Source organism: Balaenoptera borealis (assembly GCF_965194805.1).
Source record: "Balaenoptera borealis genome assembly, chromosome: 14".
NCBI lineage: Eukaryota > Metazoa > Chordata > Mammalia > Artiodactyla > Balaenopteridae > Balaenoptera > Balaenoptera borealis.
This window is the reverse complement of record NC_138875.1, coordinates 79,580,377-79,600,742: the sequence shown is the minus strand read 5'-3', so window position 1 is coordinate 79,600,742 and position 20,366 is coordinate 79,580,377. Positions and strand designations below refer to the sequence as shown.

Genomic DNA, 20,366 nt, shown 5'->3' with positions numbered 1-20,366 from the left:
TGACACGTCCCCAGTCCCCACGGCCAAGGCTGCACTCTCTCTGCTACAGAAAACGTCCAAGCTGCCGGGACCCGACCCAGCGGCACCTCACGAGCCCAGCATTTTGAGGGGCAGGCTTCCAAACAGGGTAATAATCGTCCCATTAAAATTAATGTCCATGAAGTGAGCCGTTAAAAGCGTGCAGATTAAAACGGGGGGGGGGGGGTGAGGGAATTGTTCATTTTAAATCCAAAGGGCTTTTTAAATAGACACTGTATCTTCATTCTTGGAACACTATACTGGGCAATGGATCAGGTCCCCTCTGCAAAGACTAGGGGGGATTAAGGAGGTGAGTCCCAGGAGAATGGGGAAGTGGTTCTGGCCAGAAGCAAAGGGAACCAAGGTTTATCCAGGGCCCGCTGCTTGCCAGGTGCTTGGCACACATTTCTCTCATTTAATCTCTGCCCCGATCCTAGGAGGGAGGTATTATTATTCCCAGATTACAGGGGGCAGTATAAAACCATGGTTAAGAGTTTAAAGCCTGCGGCAGACTGCCCTAATTTAGATCCAGGTTTATTCCTCATTAACTCTGTGATCTCCCGGCAAGAGAGCTTACCTCCCTGTGCCTCAGTTTCCTCATCTGTAAAACAGGATAGTAACAGCACACTCTCACCACCCTAGAACGTGGAAACTCACTTTAGGCAGTGTAGACAGGGGCCTTAGCCCAGTAACCTACACAGAAGGCACTCAGTAAGTGTTGACCATTATTAAATAGGAGAATTGGGGCTGGGTGGATCTAGAGAGCCACCAAGATCACAGAGCACAGCTGGGATCTGAGCCCTGACCATGCTGCAGGTCAAGGGGAAATCTCTCTATGATAAATCCAGACCCAAACTAAGTTCATAGTCTTGAAGAATCTTTTCCAAGTGACCAAAGGACTCCTCAGGCCTTGGCAACACCCCGCCCGTGGGAAGAAGAGGATCAGAGCTGCCTCATCAGGACCTAGAAGGCTGGCTTGGAGCCACCTCCAGGCTCCCCCTGTTTTCTGAATCCCCATGGATTCAAGATGGGTGAAGGTCTCATTCTCCTCCAAAGAATCCTGAGAGTCCCTTCACCCATCTGTACCTTCACCAGCATGGGCAGTTCCAGATTTTCTAGTCTGGAGGGTCATAGGGGCAGTTCTCGGATTGGAAAAAAAAAAAAAAGGAGCTAAAATTCCCTGCCGGCGGCCCCCATCCCCGACCCCGCCGACCCCTTAGAGTCGCCATTGCGCGTTAAATCGGGATCACTGCTAGAAACTAACCCCTGCAGGAAAGTAATAGTGACAAAGCAAGCAGACAAAAATAAGTTTCCTTCTGGAAAACCCCTTGTGAGGGTCTTTCGGGCGGAGGCGCGGTGTGCCGGGAACAGCCGAGGCTAAGGGCCGACCCCCTAACCCTCTCCCCGCCTCCATCAAGGTTTCTAGCGGCGCTGCGGGCGCTTAAGGGTCTGGCAGCCTATCTCAGATGGGGGTGGGGTTGTGCGTCGGGTGTGCTCCTATCCGCAGCCTACAGGTGCGGAGTCAGACCTGAAAGTAGGCAAGTTGGGTTGAATCCGGCCCTCTCATTAGATGTTGAATCGACCCACCTCCCCCAGACCAAACAATAGCTTCGGAACATTTTTTGAATAATGCAGCCGAATTCGATATCGGCTTCATCCAAAACGGCAAACAAGCCTGCCCCCCCTCGCCAAATCGGAATTGGAGCTGAATTCAGGAAAAAGAGAAGGAGAAAACCTCCCCCGGCGCTCCACGCCTCCGCGAGAGTCTCCTGCGACCCCTGAAGCCAGAGGCCCAAGCGGCCGGTCGCCTTCAGGCGTCCCAGCGCCCCACGCTCCCCTTCTCCCAACCCGCGCGCCCCCTCACTGCCGGCGCCACTAGGGTTAAAAGTTACCTCTCGGTTTCTTCTGCCTGCAGCCCCCCCCCCCCGGGGCCGGATGATGTAACCCCCCTCCCCGCGCCCTCCCCGCCCCCTCCACCATGTGACACTTTAATTAATAATAGCGCCGTCAGCACAACAAACGCACAACACAAGGAGAAACTTGGTGTCCAGGGGAGGCCCCCGGCGACTGGAGCGCGGCGGAGGCAGGCGCAGAGGCCGAGGCAGAGGAGGCGAGGGGCGGCCCGACGCGGGGAGGGAGCGAGGCGAGCGGTCATGTGCCCGTGCCCCCTGCACCGCGGCCGCGGCCCGCCGGCGGTGTGCGCCTGCAGCGCGGGCCGCCTGGGTCTGCGCTCGTCCGCCGCGCAGCTCACGGCCGCCCGGCTCAAGGCGCTCGGCGACGAGCTGCACCAGCGCACCATGTGGCGGCGCCGCGCGCGGAGCCGGAGGGCGCCGGCGCCCAGCGCGCTCCCCACCTACTGGCCCTGGCTGTGCGCGGCCGCGCAGGTGGCGGCGCTGGCGGCCTGGCTGCTCGGTAGGCGGAACTTGTAGGAACGCGGGGCTTCTTGGTGGGGCCGAAGCCGAGACCCAGCCGGAGCGAGCAACAGGTACGCGAGAGAGCGAGCGAGCGCCAGCGCGCGGTGTCTGGGGACTGGAGACTTGCGGCTGGCTTGGGAGCGGGAGAGCCTCAAGTTTGGCGTTCTTCTCTTCCCATCTCCTTCTTCCTCTGCTCCTTTCTCTCGCAAGGATCTCGGTCCCCCTCCTAGGCAGTCCCCAGCTCTCCCTCCAAGTACCGGGTCCACCGTTTCTGCCCCTTCTCTCCGAGTCCTTAAGCGCATCTTGCCACTCTCCCCATCGGGGTGGCTTTGGGAGGACTTCAGCCTCCGTAAGCCCCACCAGCCGCTCAAGCAAACACACAGTGCAAGTGAAAACTGGGCTTGCTCTGAGAACAGTTATAGGCCAAGCCAAAGATATAATCTATCGCGGTTTCAAGACGAGTCCTCTTTCAGCCGCCTGCCACTCCTGAGTCGCCACCGTTTCCATCACCGCCGCTCCAAACCCCCTTCTCCTTAAGTGTCCCTTCTCCAGTTTCTGTTGCCCGTCTCCCGGCGCCCCGAGCACTTCTCGCGACTTCCTCCCCCTCCTGGTTTCTGGCCGGCTCCGTCTTTCTCCCTACCTAAAACTTTGCAGTTTTCCTCCGCTCTGGCAACTTCTCCCCTCCAGCGAGGTGTCCCGTTTGAGGAGCTTGGCCTCCTCTTCACCAAACGGAGGAACTGAGATGAAGGAGATGCCCCAAGTGAGCTGGGGTCGGAGGCTCTCAGGGAAACTCCAAGGGGAAGCCTTAATGAAACAGCATCAATTGAGCTCTTTCTGGGTGCTAGGCCTTGTTGAGGGGGATGTTTGAGAGCCTGCAGTATGCTAGGCACTGCGCGGCGGGGGTGGGGGGTGAGTATGGAGCGCTTAGTGTGTCTGGTACCAGTAGGAGAAAGGTACTGAGCACCTACTGTGCGCTAGGCCCTTGGGATTGGGGAATTACTGAGCACCAGCTGTGCGCCTGGCACTGTGCTAGGCGCTTTAGGGGAGCAAACGTGTAAGGACCGTCTTTTCAGATTCTGGAATAGAGAGGAGAGCTGCAGTGAGTGGCGGTGGAGAGAGTCAGGCTGAGCCCACCAAAGGTGGGTCTAGGGCCGGAAGGTGAAGGTCGAAGGTGAGAAAGCCAGCCCCGGGATGCCATGGCCCACAGAAACCGAGCGCTCGGGTCGCGGCTGAGCCCCGCGGTGCGCCAACACCCTGGGAAGCTGGCGCGGCGCCCGCAGGGAGAGGCGGCAGCCGGAGCGTGGGGGGTGGCAGCGCCCGGGGAGATGCGGGGGTGCGCGGGGTGTGAGCCGGGAGCGCGGGCGACAGATGTCTCGTGGGCCGGTGCAGCCCGGGCGCTGGCGAAGAGAGGTGCGCGCTTCGGGACGCTCTCTGCCCAGCTCGGAGGTCCCATCCGATTCTCCTCCTCCCGGAAGAGAGGCCCGGGGCTGCCCTCGGCCGCAGAAGCCCAGGCTGGGGCCGCCGGATCCTAGAGGCAGGAACAAAATTTTGGATGGGGCACGGGGATGTGGGGCAGAAAAAGGGAGCCAAGCAAGAGACGCGAAGCCCAAAGTGTGTAATTTAGGGAAAGGCGGAATGAAGGTAGGAAAGGAGGCAAAGAAAAAACGGGCGGCGAGACGAGGAAAGAAAGGCGGGGGAGCTGGAGAAAAAGAGAGAGAGTTCCTGGAGAACAAGATAGTGGGAACGTGGATTAGAAAGATGGGAAGCGAGAGGAATCCAGTAGAAATGGGGAGGAGGGCTAGGACACCGCTTCCTGCAGTCTTGGAGACCAGGCGAGGCTGGGGAAGCGCTGCCTTCTCAAGACTAGACGGTGCAGGATGCTGGGCGTCCCACCCAGGGGGCGGCGAGCGCCCAGCCAGAGCCCGACTGGCGCGCGTCGGGGCCGGGGGTGCTCCCGGGGCCCTCAGGAGGAGGCTGCCGCCCTGCAGGTGGCCCGAAACCTCCGCGAGGGCGCGCGGGGAGAACGCAGCGCGCCTCTCTGAGCTCGGGCGCGGGGAAGGACCCACGCGACAAGGAAGGGGGACGGGGAGGAGTTTTCGGAATTATCCGCGGCGTCAGCGGATAATTGTCGTCGCAGAGTTTATTTCCCCTTCCTGACTCTGCTTCTGCCCCAGGGCCCCGTGCTACGTCCCGACTCCAGGCCACCTCCTCAGCATACCCCTGGCTTCTCCTCCATCCTGCTGTGTCCCGTCCGGGCGTCCCCAGCAGCCCCACCCTTCTAGGGTCCTCCCGCCTCGGGTGCCCGGACCCCAGGGTGCCCGGCACGGCTTTCCTGCCGCGCTGCACCTCACTCCCTCGGATCGCCGGTAGAATGGTATTGAACAGAAGGGATACCGCTACCATCCCGGGGTTCGCCTTGCTGGGTCTCCCAGGCTCGGCCCCTATCACAAGGACTTGGCTTCTCTCGCTGCTACCTCCAACTCGGGCCTTTCTTGTGCTTTTGGCTTAACCGGGGGAAACCCATCTTTCCCCAGCCTTGGGTAAGTTAGCAAGACGTGAAAGGAAATCCCCTGGAGAAAGACAGTTTGTTGAGTTCTGTGTGTGGTCCTCTCCACATTTCCTACCCCAAAAGAGAAATGGGAATGCTCACAGGGTGCCTTATTGGTTTCAGGGAGGCCTGAATCAGCCATCTAGGGCAGACCATTCTCTTAGGTTAAAGGTGAGCTTAGCTATATGCACGACGGCAGTTTCAACAAACTTGTTTTGAGCCTCTACTGTGAGCCAGCAATAGTTTTCTCAGAAGTCATCATTAAACAAACAAACAAAAATCCAACCTCCCCTCTGAGACTCAGTTTTCCCATATGTAAAATGGGGACAATAGTAGTACTTAAATGCACAGGTTGTTGTCAAGAGGGTAAAATGAAGTCATTTACAGAGAGCTCTAGAACAGTGCCTGGCACATAAGAAGTGAATATAAATGTGAGCCATCATGACTATGATTGTGCATTTAATATCTTTCTTTCCGAAAGTAGACAACACTTTGCTATTGTCATTGCTGGTGATTCCACACTATTCTTACTTGCCATTTGGGGGAATCAAGGCCACATGGGCCAGGATAGTATAGGGGTTAAGAGCATGGGTTTAGGGATCAGATGAAACTGGATTTAAGTCCCAGCCCAAGAACTTTCTGGCAGTGTGACCTTGGGTAAGAACCGTAACCTCTCTGAGCCTTTATCTGTAAACCGGAGCTGTATCTCTATCAGGATTGTTGGGAGGTTGATAGGAGAGCATCTGTTTCAAGTGCCCCGTGCAGTGCCTGGCACTTAGTTCAGTTGTCAGAGGATGCTATGAAATGGTTAGTGCCATCCTTATTGTTTCAAAGGGGAAACTGAGGCAGAGAGAGTCCACCTGAGTCGTCCCAAAGGATCGATCAATGGCAAAGTCATAACTGGCATTGGAGTTTCTGCCTTTGAGGGCCTGCAGCATGCAGCCCGTCAGATGACTTGTGGGATGCAGGGGAGGAGAAGATACCAGGGTGGCAAGCAGAAGGGGTGGTGAGCCTCGAATTCCTGCACTAGAGAGATTCGCTTTCTGAGGGAGCCTCGGGGGAAGCTCCTTGGAGGCTGGGGAGGCCGGGAGGAGAATGGGTGTGATTTAACCAGTCACTGCTCCGAGATACAAGAGAGGGAACAAAAGATGCTTTATGGTGAGCGCTGGTTGGTGGAAGCGTGGGAGGGAGGAGAAATGTCACTTGCCTTTGGGTGGGGGAGAGGGAAAGAGAAGGAGGAGGATTTGGGCTGGGGTGGGCAGAACCTTGCCTTAGGACTAAGGAGAGGGTTGAAAGGGGGACTCTGCGCACCCAAGAGGCGACTGGTCAGCGGCAAGGAAGATAATGGGCCAGCAGGAGCCTGCTTTAATGAATTAATGATGGTCTGGCCTGCCCCCCAGACATGCTAACTGGTTCTTGGCAGGTATTTTGGGGATTAAGTGGTTAAATCTGGAGGCCATCCCTCAGGCCTCTCTCCCAGACTGCTGCACCCCTGCCAGGATTACTTTTAGAGCTTGAAAGCCTAGGCAAGGAAGGAAAGGAGTGAGTGGAGGAGAAGGAGACAGCTGATGGGGAGGAAACCCCCGCCCCCCCCCCCACCCTGGGGAAGGGGCCAGATGTGCCGGACGGTGGCAGCCTTCCTGCCACATGGTCGCTGTCTGGAGTCACTCTCTTGCCTACTGAGAGGCCAGGACACAACTGACTGAGTTGTGGATGTAAAAACAGCCGCACCCGGGAATAATTAAATACACCCCCAGATGTGGGCTGGGTGGATTTGGCAACCGCACCTCTGGTTTTTGAAAAGTAAGCTTTTCAGACCTACATTGGGGGTGGGGAGGAGTGGAGTGGGGGCTTCTGTCTCCCTTCTGGTCATCACTGTGTGTGACAGGATTTCATGGTAACAGTGAGCTGCCCCACACTGTCCCTAGCCCATGGCAACTTGCTTGTCACATAGTAGATACAAAATAACTATGATGAATACATGAATCATTCAGAAACTGTGCACGATGAGCATTAGTGTTTCCTAAATTCAGCTTCTTTCACTTTTTCACCTATTAATTATTGAGTTCCTACTGTGTGCAGGGCATGGTGGACACAGGAAGGACCGAGACATAGAAGCCCCTGCTCTCATGGAGCCTACATTTTAGTGGGAAGAGACAGATGATAAATCAGTAAAGATTGTTCTGGTTACAACAATTGTAATTGTAACCAATTACTCCAAAACTTAGTGGCTTAAAACTACTATTCAATTAGGGTCATACATTCTGTGGGTTAGAAATTCAGACAAAGCATAGCAGGGGTGACTTGTCTCAGTTCCATGCTGACTGGGGGCTGGAGTCATGGTGATGGGATCTTCACTTATAGGCCTGGCTGTTGATGCTGGGTGCCAGCTGGGACTGCCAATCAGAGCATCTACACTCAGTCTCTTGTGGCTTGGGCTTCCCCACAACATGGCAGCCTCACGGTAGATGGATTCTGACCTGGTATCTTAGAGCTCCAAAGGCAAATGTCTCAGAGGGTCAAATGGAAGCTGCTTTGCCTTTTTTGACCCAGCTTCAGAAATCACTTTGGTTAAAAGCAAATCACAAGCCAGCCCAGATTTAAGGGGAGTGAAATTAGACACTACCCCATGGGGGAGTGGCAAGGTTCTAGAATAGCAAATGGGAGAGAAGATATTATTGTGGCCATCTTTGGATTATGCAGTCTAACACAGAATTTCAGAAAGTGTTCAGGACTCTGAAGGTAACACACGAAGATAACATACAGGCATACCTCGGAGACATTGTGGGTTTGGTTCCAGACCACTGCAATAAGGCGAGTCAAAAATTTTTTGGTTTCCCAGTGCATATAAAAGTTATGTTTACATTATACTGTAGTCTATTAAGTGTGCAGTAGTATTATGTCTTTAAAAACAATGTACACACCTCAATTAAAAAATACTTTATTGCTAAAAAATGCTAACCATCATCTAAACCTTCCATTAGTCATAATCTTTTTGCAATAATCACATCAAAGATCACAGATTACAGGTCACCGTAACAAATATAATAATGATGAAAGATTTGAAATATTGCGAGAATTATCCAAATGTGACACAGAGACATGAAGTGAGCAAATGCTGTTGGAAAAATGGCATCAATAGACTTGCTCGACACAGGGTTGCCACAAACCTTCAATTTGTAAAAAATGCAAATATCTCTGAGGTATGCCTTTCATAGCGAGAGCCTGGGTAACTCCTAACCTGCAGTGGTTGGAGATGGCCACTTTGAGGAGGAACCAAGGAACCAATGACATGAGTGACGAAAAGGAGCCAACCACGTGAGTACCTGGAAGAAAGGTGTTCTGGGGAGGTGAGACTTTGCACCGTGTGTTTGAGGAAGAGGAAAACGAGCAGTGGGCTAAGACCACATGAACTTGGGGGGAGAGGAAGTCAGAGGGCAGGCAGGGGCTAGATCAGGCCATGGTAGGGAGGTTGAGTTGAATCAAGGGATTCACAAGTGCTGACAGTACATGAAGAGGTGCTTTATAAGAGGAGAATTAGATGTGATGCAATAAACTACTCATCCTCATGCATTTGCAGATATGAATTGAGCACCAGCTCAGGGCTAGGCACCAGGACGTAGGGATGCAGAGATGAGTAGTAAGTCCCAGAACCTGGCCTCAGATGCTCCTAGACCTCAGGGGCAGGAGACCCCGGCTCTGACCCCCACCCCAGCCTCCTGTCACTGGAGGAGACCTCCCACCAAGGTCTGAGAGATTCTGCTCCCTGTGCCAGCTCACTGATGCCCAACCCTCAGTGCCCTCAGAAGGTTGTGGATACTGGCTGGATTTCCGTTCAATTCCGTATTGTCTCCCCTCCCTCCTTCCTGCTTTAAACTGGTGCCCCTGCAGTTGGGTGAGGGATCTCTGTTTTAGGCCACATCAGTGAGATGTGTCCTTTTAGTACTGCTGGATACCCAGGAAAAGAGAAAGCTCCTTTCCCTGCCCTGTGGAGAGAAAATTGGCTGCCCCACAGAGTGTTGCCATCTTTGAACTTTTGCTCCACAGGCCATGGACTTGGGCAAGATGGAATTAAATTGTTTTGGGAAACTTTATGTAATATTCCTTTTTTTAAGAAAAAATAGCTTTTTCTTGATTACAAAAAATATTACAAGCACGTTATCAAATACTTGGAAGATACTGAATAAAAGAAAAATTTAATCGATTGTTTTTATCTCACTATCCATTGTTAACATTTTGAGAGGTTTCTTTCCATTTTTCAGAAAAATGCACTGAGAGGTACTTTAACAAATAGAATCCCTCTAAATACATTCTCTGTAATCTGACTTCGTCATTATATCATGGACATTTCTCCATGCTTTATAGTATTTTCTACGACATGCTTCTTAGAGGTTGCTTAGTACTTCTCTGTTTGGCTCTTCCACCATTTACCTTCTCATGAAGCTATTATTGGACATTTAGACAGTTTCCACTGTGACGCAGAACATCCTTGGGTGTAACTCTTTGCGTACATCACAGATGATTTTCTTAAGAATGCCCACAAGTGGAACTTTGATATCAAAAGTGTAGGTAAACATTCTTTTATTATAAAGGTTGTCTAAAAGAGTATAAAATCTTGTAGTTTCTAGATAAACTCTGCCGCTTGTTCCCTTTTCTCATTTACGTCACTGGCCACTATCCATAATGTGGTTATCGGCTTGGCTCTGGAGCAGGCTGTTACCACCCCCAGCTAAATCTGTGTTATCTTTTTATGGCATATTCTTCATGGACCGCATCTCTAGCCATTGTTGGAGTGCATGAGTGAGATGACTGCTGACATGCCCATTCCAACTTCAGGGAAAGGCTGCAAGTCGTAGCAGTGTCACTAAGAGTTTGAAGAGCTTCTCTGCCTTCCTGGCTGTACTTGGATCTGGCACATGGTACTTAATAAATACTGTAGGATGCTAACATATTGATGGTGGGGAAACTTAGACAAAGTGATTTTGGAGGGGTCTTCAGAGGGTGGGAATGTGTCAAGGGCCATGGGATAGATTTAAGAAGAGGTAGCATTTTCAAAGACTGCCCAGATTTATAATGTTTCAGCCTGTTGGCACACCATGGGGCCTCATTCTTGATTCACAAAATTTAACTGCTGGTAACTGTTTATCTAATTCACCCAGATTTTATGCCGAGGTACGACAGCTTGATGGAAAGTGACATGAACTTTGGAGTCAGGCTGACTTTCAGATCCGGTCCTGATCTGCCATTTCCCAGTTATGGGACCTTAGGCATGTCCCTCTACCTTCTGAGCAGTATAAGGCATATCACTGATGTTCAGAAAAGGGTAAATGATAGTGCAGGATATGTGTTGTTCTTATTTGGTGTAAATTTCAGTCCACGGGCCCATATTCAGAGTGTGGTGGGAACTCTTAGGGGACTTTTCTGAGCTTTTTGCACAAAGCAGTTGCTCATCCTGCCCCCGCCCCCAGCTCTGCGGATCAGCAACAGCCTTCTTAAGCCACTGCACCGGGGCTGGGGGAACCTCCAGGACAGGACTCCCCAACCTGGGGGACACTAGCCTCCAGGTCCCGTGAGGGCCCCCGTCCTGGCTTTTTGTCCATCACTGTATCCCAGCACCTGGCATGGTGACCAGTGCAGAATGGGCATTCACTAACTACTGAATGAATGGATGGATGAATGAGTAAATGAATGAATGAATTTGGGAGAGGCTCAGGGAATTGGGGACCCCCCCCCCAGAAATGAGACATAAAACTGGCTGACTTCATACTCCTCTATTCGCCGCCCCCGCCCCCCAACTTCAGAGAGAAATCATGGCTTTGACCTCAAAAGATCTGTGACCCAAAGAGATCACCGTTCTAGAAACACAGCCAGAAATAGACAGGACTTTAGAAACCACCTAACGCAACTCCCTCACCTTATAGATGGGGAAACCAAGGCACAGAGATGGCTTCTGAAGGTGAAAATGAGGTGGGCTTACATACCAGCTGTCTCTGTCGAAGAATGTCTTAGCGTCTAGGCAGAGGTCGAAACCTGGTGGTTTCCTGGTTGTAATTGGCCTGCCATTTAGCTTTATTTGACTTGCATGTCTTCCCCCACACGCTTAAAAATCAGGCACTTTCATATTGAAGCCCAGGTTTCCAGTTTTTATTGAAAAAACGGAAAGATCTGACAATACCAAGTCCCATGTGGCAGCAAAAGGCTGGAGATGAGTGTCAGAAACCTCTTTAGATGGGACACAAACTCTCCAGTGACCCTGGCCCCTCCTGGGCACACGTTACTGGGGCCAATGCATTTAAATTTATGATCTCTGGTTTCGGAGACCACCCTGCCAGACTTCCCTTGATGCGTAGACACACCCGCACGTGTATCCTATTTTAAAGAAATGAGATCATACTGTTCATGCTGTTTTGTAATCTGTTTTTTCCCCAATAAAAATAGGTTGCTGAGATGTTCCCATGTCAACAGAGGTTTTCATCATCTTTTTTTATGGCTGCATGGTGTTCCGTTGCTTGGATGGACCACGATTTCCTTATTTGGTCACATCCCCAGGGACATTTACGCTGTTCCCCATTTTCTGATAGTTCGTAAGTGAGGTTTAGTGAACATTCTTGTTTGGACAGCTTTGAAAACAAAACACAAAAAACTGAAGTTCCTAGAGGTGAACTTGTTGGGTGAAAGAATGTGTGTGTTGTAACATGTGATGCATAAGGCGAGATTGCTTTAAGAAGGGTCTGTCCGTTTGGTTTGGTGTTGATTCTGTGCTGTGCTACCCCCAACTTCTCAGTGCTTATTCTTTTGGACATCAAGTTAGTTTGGCATTCAAGGCCCACCTGCCAGAACTTCATAGTGGGCAGAGCTTTGAGGTCTCTGGGCTCTCTCCACAGACTTCATATAATCAATAACTGTTCACTGATAGCATTGATAACTATTCACAGATAACAGGGGCAATAGATAGATAGGCAGAGAGAAGGAAACACATCTTCCAGGAGCTGCCAAATGGCCTCTTCCTTTCTCGTACACCCCACACCTAGTCTTCTGCTCTTTTAGCCCCCTCAGCCACCGTCTCCTCAGAGCCCAGTGTCCTAACTGGCCAGCATGAGCTACATGGACAGAGATTTAAATGACAACATGGCCCAGAGCACCTTCCCTCTAGGAGGGTTCCACATGGAGAGCTTTGTACCCATGATTCTTAGACATCAGGACCGACCACTGGTACCATTTGAACTCCATGGTCAAAATCAACCCGCTGAAACCAAAGATGGAAGAGTGGGTAATAAGAACCTACTGTATAGCACAGGAAACTCTACTCAATACTCTGTAATGACCTATATGGGAATAGAATAAAAAAGAGTGGATATATGTATATGTGTAACTGATTCACTTTGCCGTACAGCAGAAGCTAACGCAACATTGTAAATCAACTATACTCTAATAAAAATTAATTTAAAAAAACAAAGATGGAAGAGTGCGGAAGTTACCACCATTATTCACGTGCTCACTTAGCCACTGTCACTCAACAGGTTGAACTGAACACCTGCTCTGTGCAGGGCATGGTGCTGAGCCCTGAGGATGAAATGGTGGGTCAAGGGGAGAGACAAGGTGTGTGTAAATGCACAGAAAGTATTCTGGGAGGCTTAGGGGTGGAGTGAAGGCAGCTTTCCTTTTATTTCTATATCCTTCTCTGCTATTTGAACTTCTAACTTATCACATATGCAAACGGCAAGAGCAAAAAAGATATTTTTTTAAATTAAAAATTGGGACCTCTTAGGAGGGAACCCAAGAGTCCTAACTCTTCTCAGATGTAGGGAAGAGGGGTTAAGGCTCCTGCTGTAACGCTGCAGCGGGATTCACAGCTCACAGCTCTCCACCTGCAGCGCCCCAGCCCAGGCAGCCGGTCTCTCGAGGCTTCCTGTTCTCCCCCTCTGTCCCCCGCCCCTCCACTCTGTGGGTGCAAAGTGGAAATAGGGACATTTAAGAACAGGCGTTTCATGAATCTCTTCAGCTGTGAGCTTTGGTTGTGAGTCAGCATTTGAGAAAGTGCTTTATGAGCCAAGTTTGAGGAAAAACATCCCAGAGGCAGTTCAAGTGGTTCATAGGGAGCTGTGGACTTTATGTTTTTAAACTAGTTTAAAATTGTACAATGACTCCTTACTCCTTTCAAAAAAAGAAAAGAAAAAAATAACATAAACAATACAGAAGTAAAGTATATAAAGTAGAACGCTGTAATTGTTCTTTTACTCCACCCCCAAAGCCATCCCCTGGGGTAACTTTCAGTCTGGAGTATATAACAACGATAACAATAATAATAACAACAAATGCAGACCTTACTATGTGCTGGACTTCTAAGTCCTCACATATGTTAATACTTTCAGTCCTTACATCAACACAGTAAGATTCGATATACTCCCCCACCTTTTCCATATAAGGAAACTGAGACCCAGAGAGGTTAATAACTGGCCCAAGGTCACACAGCTTTTAAGTGTCTGAATCAGGATTCCAACTCAGGTGTCGAGCTCCAGAGTCTGGGCTCTTAACCATTATACTATTTTGCCTCTCTGCCATACTTTTTATATGGATATATAGATAGATATAACTCTCTGTGTATGCACACACACACATATTCATTAAAGGAAAAAAAGATCTGGGGCATTTGCTCTTTTCAATTAAAAATCATAGCCATCTTTCTGTCTCAGTACATTTAGATTTACCTCTTTCTAATAGGCAGGTGGCTTAATTTGTTAATCCAGTCTCCTATCAATAAACACATGTGTTGTTTCCAAACTCCAGATTTGTAATAATTCCAAATTTATTACAAATAAAGCTGGAGGGAACATCCTTGAGCACATTTATCTGACTGCTTCTGTGGGCTAGTGGAGGGTGTCCAATTTAAAGTCCCCCAGAAGAAACAAACAAAAAAAAAAGAGTTATACTTACTGACATAACATATCCTGAAGTGAAAAAAATGGTAACTAAAAAACAAACAAAATCCTCCAGAAGTGTATACATAGGCCCACCCTCTGATTGTGGAACGTGTGTCCACTGGCTGGTTGATGCCGTGCAAAGGTGTGCTTCTAATGTTCAACCTTCACTGTGGACGCCAACCAGTAATCAGTACACAAACGGGCACAGGAATTTGTCCATTTAGCAGCCCTGGGAAACCCTTAGAAAGACTCATTATAGGCCCAATGATTTACAGGTAGGAAAAGTGAAAATCAGTTGCTGGTCCTAGTTTTGCAAGGAAACAATACAGTTTCTCGCCTGATGCCACTGTTATTTTCCCTTCATCATCTCCATTCAACTCAGGTATCGACACAGCCTCAATTGTCACAACTTTCAGATGCAGTTCCCTGCTCGTCAGGGTCCCCTGTTTGAGCCATACTTGTCACTGCCCTTGCGCCTTGCTTAGGCCCTTTCCCCACCTAAACGATCCTGCCTTCTTCCAAATATGGCAAAAACATTGTCTGTGTATCTTCAAGGCCCAGTTCAAATCCTGCTTCCTCTCTGAAGCTTTCCTGGTGAGTGTAACCGCATCCCGACTTCTGGGCTCTAAACACACCCAGACCAATGTGTCTGCACAAACATTGTCTGCAGACAATGGTCTTTTACAGTCCTGGCCTCTGGCATTTCATGTCTTCCCCAGTAAGACTGGAGGCCAATTGAGGGCAGGCACTGAACTTTATCTTGTGCAGAGAACAATGCTTTGCACGAAGTCAGCACACTCCATAACACACAGTAGGTGCTTAATAAACGTGGTTCCTTTCTCTCCTTCCATCGTTTCTTTTTTGTACCCATGCTTAAGGCAGCATAATCACCTCAGGCTAATGCTGCAGGGTTCCACTGACTTTCACTCTATAGGTCAGTATGACTAGACACCAACAAAGTGAGATTTTTAGGGGTTACAGAAGCTGGTTTCCATGAAGTAAATTGAGTGTGCTTCTCAGTTGAGTTGACGGTGACTCTGAGTCAGTATTCCATGAAAACATACAGCAGCTACACAGTAAAGCAGAATGCCTTCTGCGCTTGTGTCCTGATGGGACAGGAGGGGAACGGGGTGGGGGGTGGTGGTTGGTGGGCTGCAGGGGTCTTCTCCCTTCACCTGAGCAGGTCAAAAGCAAAAGGTTTGAAGTTGCTGATTCAGATCCTTGTGACCAGCAGCTAATGTAGATTGTGGGGCCCATGTGATTATGGACGCAGTTGTATGTATCGGTCAGGGTCCAAGTAAGAGGCAGAGAGCACCCCCAAACTGAGTAATCAGAGGAGAATTTAGTAAAGGTTCGATGGCAAAGTGTGGGCAGGGTTTAGGAAATCAGTGAGGTATCCTGCAGCCCCCCCGAGGCTGGCAGCCCCCCTGGCCTAAAGGCGAGGCGAGGGGACAGGACCCAGAGCCTGGAGAGGGGCCCGGAGCTGCGCCAGAGAGCTTCCTGGCAGGTACTCCGGCCGACCTGTGGCCCTGTCTCTCCATGCCATTGCTGCCTTCTGTGAACTAGACCCCGGAGGATGCCAGAGGCCAAGGGAGTCTGTTGGTGCAGTTCATACAAGTCAATATCCCGGACTTTTGTCCACTTGAAGGTCATAAAGTCATCTCTCTCCTACACCACGTGGTTTGTATCACGCACACGGCAGTTTTCCCACCACCTGCTTTAGAGTAATGTACAAATTGTGTTTATCTCCTCTGCTGACTCTCCAGCCTCATCTCCCCGCTGGCCCCAGGGCCCAGTCTTTGCTTGAGGCTCATCGAGCTCCCTGACCTAGTCATGGTGTGTCCTTCCTCTGTGTCCTGTTTCTTCTCCCTTCCTCCCCTCCTCTCTTCATCCCCTTCCTGTACTCCCTCCCTCTCCTCCTCTCCCTCCCTCTCCTCCTCTCCCTCCCTCTCCTCCTCTCCCTCTTCCTCTCCTCCTCCTGATATACTTCACATCCTTTTAAAGCACACAAGTCAATGGTATTTATTATATTTCCAGAGTTGTGCAGCCATCCCCACAATCAATTTTAGAGCATTTTCAGTCCCCCAACAGAAGCCTCGTACCCATTAGCATTTAGTCCCCAGTTGCTTACATTCCTCCCCAGCCCTGGGCAACCACAAATCTGCTTGCTTTCTTTATAGATTTGCTTCTTCTAGACATTTCCTGTAAATGGAATCATACATTTGTCCCTTTCGTGTCTGGCTTCTTTCATTTAGCAGCATGTCTTCAAGGTTCATCCGTGTTGTAGCATGTGTCAGTGATTCATTCCTTTTTATGGCCCAATAATATTCCATTGTATGGAAATACCCTACTTATTTATGCATTCATCAGGTGATGGGCATTTGGGTTGTTTCCACTTTGGGGCCATTATAGATAATGCTGCTCTGAACATTTGTGTACAAGCTTTTGCGTGGATATATAGTTTCCATTCTCTTGGGTATGCACTGTTTTTCTCTGCCCTGCCCGGAATACCTCACCTTATCCTGGCTAATTCACTGGCATCTTTCAGTACTCAGCAGGGGTCTTCCTCTTTCTCTGACTTCCCCTCCTCCCTCATGAGCTGCCTCTCCTGTGGGCTCCCATAGCCCATGTCTACCCAGATTGCAGGCTCTTCCCATGACACTGTCATTATTGATTTCATCTCATCTCCCTTTGTTGTCTTGTGAGCCCCTTAAGGGTAAGAACTGTGTCATTGGATCTGTAACACCTAGTATGGTGCTTGGCGTGTTCGTCAATGAATGAGTGAATGGATGGATGGGTGGGTGGATGGATGACAGCAGAGACTGTCCTACAAGTCTGCCTTGAATATGGATCTATGAAATGAATAGATGATGGTCCCGTTCCTGACATGGAGGAGCAAAAAAGTAGTGTGTCTCTACGTCGTCTTTTTAAATCACAGAAGATGCCTATGTAAACATTTAGGTCTGAAAACAAGAGGGGTGTGTGTATGTGTGTGTGTTTGCACGTGCACATATATGTTTAAGGAAGGCTGCTATGTGGACAGAGCTTTGGGGGGGGGGAGGGGCAGCACCAAGACTAGCTTTGGGGGAACCTTTCCTTCCAAATCAGAGCTTTGGTATCTAGCAGCTCTCGCCTATCCCCCTCCCCCTCCCGACAAGTGGAGCTGGCTGTGCAGCGGCCCAAGGCGCTGACGTCATCCCCAGTGGCTGTCTGCACGTGCCTACTGACTGAAATACAAATCTTTATTTCTGCAGGTTGGTGAAAACCCTGTGTCCTTGGAGAAAGCCGGTTCCCATTTTCCTGAGGGGGGAGCCCAGAGCTTGAAAGGCCGCAGTCGGCACTTCGAGAAGGAAGTGGAGAATAAAGACGGCGCCTGGGGCAATAGTAGCAACGCGGAATGGGACTGGGGAAGCCCTCTTTGATATCCAGCTGCAGAAACAGACACCCCCAACGCTATTTACATACAGCTCTATATATATAGAAAAAGAAAATATGAATATTACTCTTCAGTGCATGCCTTGTCGAGGACGTGGTCCCCTCCCTTTTCTGCACCTTCCGATGTGAACTTTGATGCTCTTTCATGTCTGGGGCACTGGAAGAGAGATGCTTACTGTGTACCTAGAAATTTTGCAAAGACCGGTGGGAATTAGCCTCAGAGGCGACCAACTGCCTGGGAAGGGATGCCGGTGGAGGAGGAGGTGAAAGTGCAAAAAGCAAAATAGAAAAAAAAAGTGAGGACTCAGGGCCAATTTTGTAGGGGCAATCTGGGATACCTCCATTTCTAAGTCTTGACAAGTCCTAGCCTCTCTCTCTCTGCCTACCTAGATAGATGGCTAGTCCCACTGTCATCAAGACAAATGGCATTTTTTCCCCCCTACCAATCTGGTGTCTCTGGTGCTTCGCTTAAATTTTGCTGGTGCTAAGTGTGTTCTTGCTGGTGCTGTCATGGTATGCTGTTGCCAGACCTGCAAGGCCAGGGGACGAGAGAGGTTTCTATTTTGCTGTTTCAGATTCTTATTTTAAAGGAATCAGTCACAAAAGTGCCACTTGAGAGTCTTTTCTCTTTCTCTACACGGGGATGAATATACGGAGGTGTTTTGGAGCAAACCTTGGGCTTTGGGAGGGACAAAGGGGGGGTGATGGCACTGAGTGGCTTGCTGGTTACGGGGTGGAAAACTGACCTCACGTGTGACTTGTTTGCTGCCTCCTCCGCCCGCAAGTACCCTTCGAGTTCAGACCACAGCCTCCCTGACTCCCCAAGGGCATTTCAGGGCTTAGGTTTTATGGATTGAAGAGCCAAGAAATGGCTACCTTCTGGTCAAGGGTGATTTATAAGCCAGGGACGTTGGGGGAGGGAGAGGGTCATTTCAATGAAATGCACCAGCATCTCACTTTCTGAGGGTCTGATTTTTTTTCCCCCCCCAGGATAAGCTACTATTTTCAGAAGTTTCTAGAAGGGCTAAAAAAAGATGTGTGCTGGACTGAGACTTGGCTGCAAAGACTCTTCAGGGAGTGATGATTATTTTTTGCTTTCATTAAAAAAAATATCCAACAACAGGTATTATTCCTCTGTGCAGGGCTCACACTGCCGTTTTCAAAGCTGAGATGGTGAGGCACGAGGCTGCAGGTTCAGACAGTCATTCTACAAGGCTGGATTTGCAGGTCACCACGCGGTACCTGTGGAGAGGGGGTCTGCTGGGCTGGTTTGCAGACACTCTTCCAGTTCTAAGAAACCAGCAGAGGGACCAGCTGTTTTCAGGTTGACATGGCTCTGAAACGGCAATTCTTTCCCATGGGCGTTGCTGAAAATTACCAGGTCCTTTAGAATGCAGGAGCTTTCAGGGCTGCTGCAAGCTGAGAGCTGTCTCTTTGTTTAAAAAGAAAAAAAAAATCCATGCCTTATGTTTTCCTAAATAGCCCTTTAAAGAAAAATGCAACCCAGAACTGCTGAATGTGAGGGCAGCTTCCCACCCACCCCCTCCCCCCGGCCGCCCCCCGACAGCTTGGAACTCGGCAAAGCCAAAAGGAAAGCTTGTTTATAAAGAATTTGTTTCCCTTCATGGCTGGAGCCCTTCCTGCAGTTATGTTTACAGGGGATGAGTGTGTAGGCAAGGTCGTCAGGGAGCAGCAGGTGACATCCCCGCCAAGCCGTGAACTCAGAGAAGGCAAATTCATTAGAATGATACGAAATACAGTCTCTGCTTTTATTTAGTCACTTTCCTAGCCAGACGCTAGACTTTCCAGCTGACCCCATTTTCTGGGGAGGGGGTTTTCATTACTGTAGTTGTACGCGATCATAGCTCTCTGCTGCTTTTAAGGCTGCACCTTCAAGACCACAGTGGGGATGTGCTGACCACCTAGACACAGGTTAAAGGTCAGAGGATCCTTTTTTCGACCCTGACTAGCTTATGACATTCCCGCTGGAGGATCCAAACTCCAAATGCTGGGGTTTCAGGCAATTTTGATTTCAATGAAGCCACATCGCTTGAGAGAACTGGGCACCCAGGACCCTCCTCATGGAGCTTTACAGCCAAGTCCCTTGTACATATTCTCTTATATTATTAGAAACTGTGTATTTATCTAACCCCAGCTTTTTCTTGCACATCATTAATTTGAGTGCATTTCTCAAATGCCCCGATTTTTGACAAGGGGTTGTTTTTAATGCTTGTTTTTATATGAGATTTGACTTCTTGATGGACATTTGTATTAGGAAATTGAAGCATGATATATATGTATATATTGTCTCCACTGTCTCTCCTGTTGCATTACTTGGATTGCATGAGATAGTGGGGTGGTGGTTTTTTTTAAAAAAAATATTTCCACAGTGTGCAAAGTGCTGGCACCATCCCCCCCCCCCCACCCGCCGGCTTTTCTCTGGCTGCCAAGGAGTCATTGATTTTGATTAGCTTCACTGCAGAGCGTCTGTGAAGAGAGACAGAGAGAGGGAGGGAGGCTTTGAAATAAATTTTAAAAAAGACCTCATATCAGGTTTCAGCAGACAGCAGTGTGTGTGTGTGTGTGTGTGTGTGTGTGTGTGCGCAAAGCAGAGGGAGGCCTCTGAGATCATCGTTTAGGTAGCTTGCTGCAAAATGAGGTGAGGAGCAATCAGAAGGGCCTCCTTCTTTCTGGTTGCTCTCAGAGGGTGAGGGTCCAGGAGCCACAGGGATTGGAAGCTCTTGGGACCTCAACATTCCAAATTAGATCCATTCCCTTCTGGAAGCTTTTCTCCCTTACCCCAGTGCCCACGAGCAAACAAGATCTCTTTTCCCCTTTTCAATTTTGGGTTCCATTTCATATTCCCTTGAGCACAGCTTGATTAACAGTTTCTTTGGAGGAGCCCTGCACCTCTCTGGCTGCTGTCCATGGTCCTGGGCTGTACGTCTCCTAGATCCCAATTCCCATTTTGTTCCTCTTTCACTGGGATCCTGGAGACTTTTCTTCCACTTCTTCCAGTGATCTCATTTT

General features: G+C 49.6%; 1 protein-coding gene across 1 annotated transcript; it reads left to right on the top strand.

Annotated features, from left to right (window-relative positions):
• The first annotated feature begins 2,057 nt into the window (after window positions 1-2,057).
• On the top strand, window positions 2,058-19,883 carry HRK (harakiri, BCL2 interacting protein). Its single transcript, XM_082355791.1, has 2 exons — window positions 2,058-2,503; window positions 17,156-19,883. The coding sequence occupies exon 1, from the start codon at window positions 2,172-2,174 to the stop codon at window positions 2,445-2,447; it is 276 nt and encodes a 91-aa protein (XP_082211917.1). The 5' UTR covers window positions 2,058-2,171; the 3' UTR covers window positions 2,448-2,503; window positions 17,156-19,883.
• Window positions 19,884-20,366: the final 483 nt, after the last annotated feature.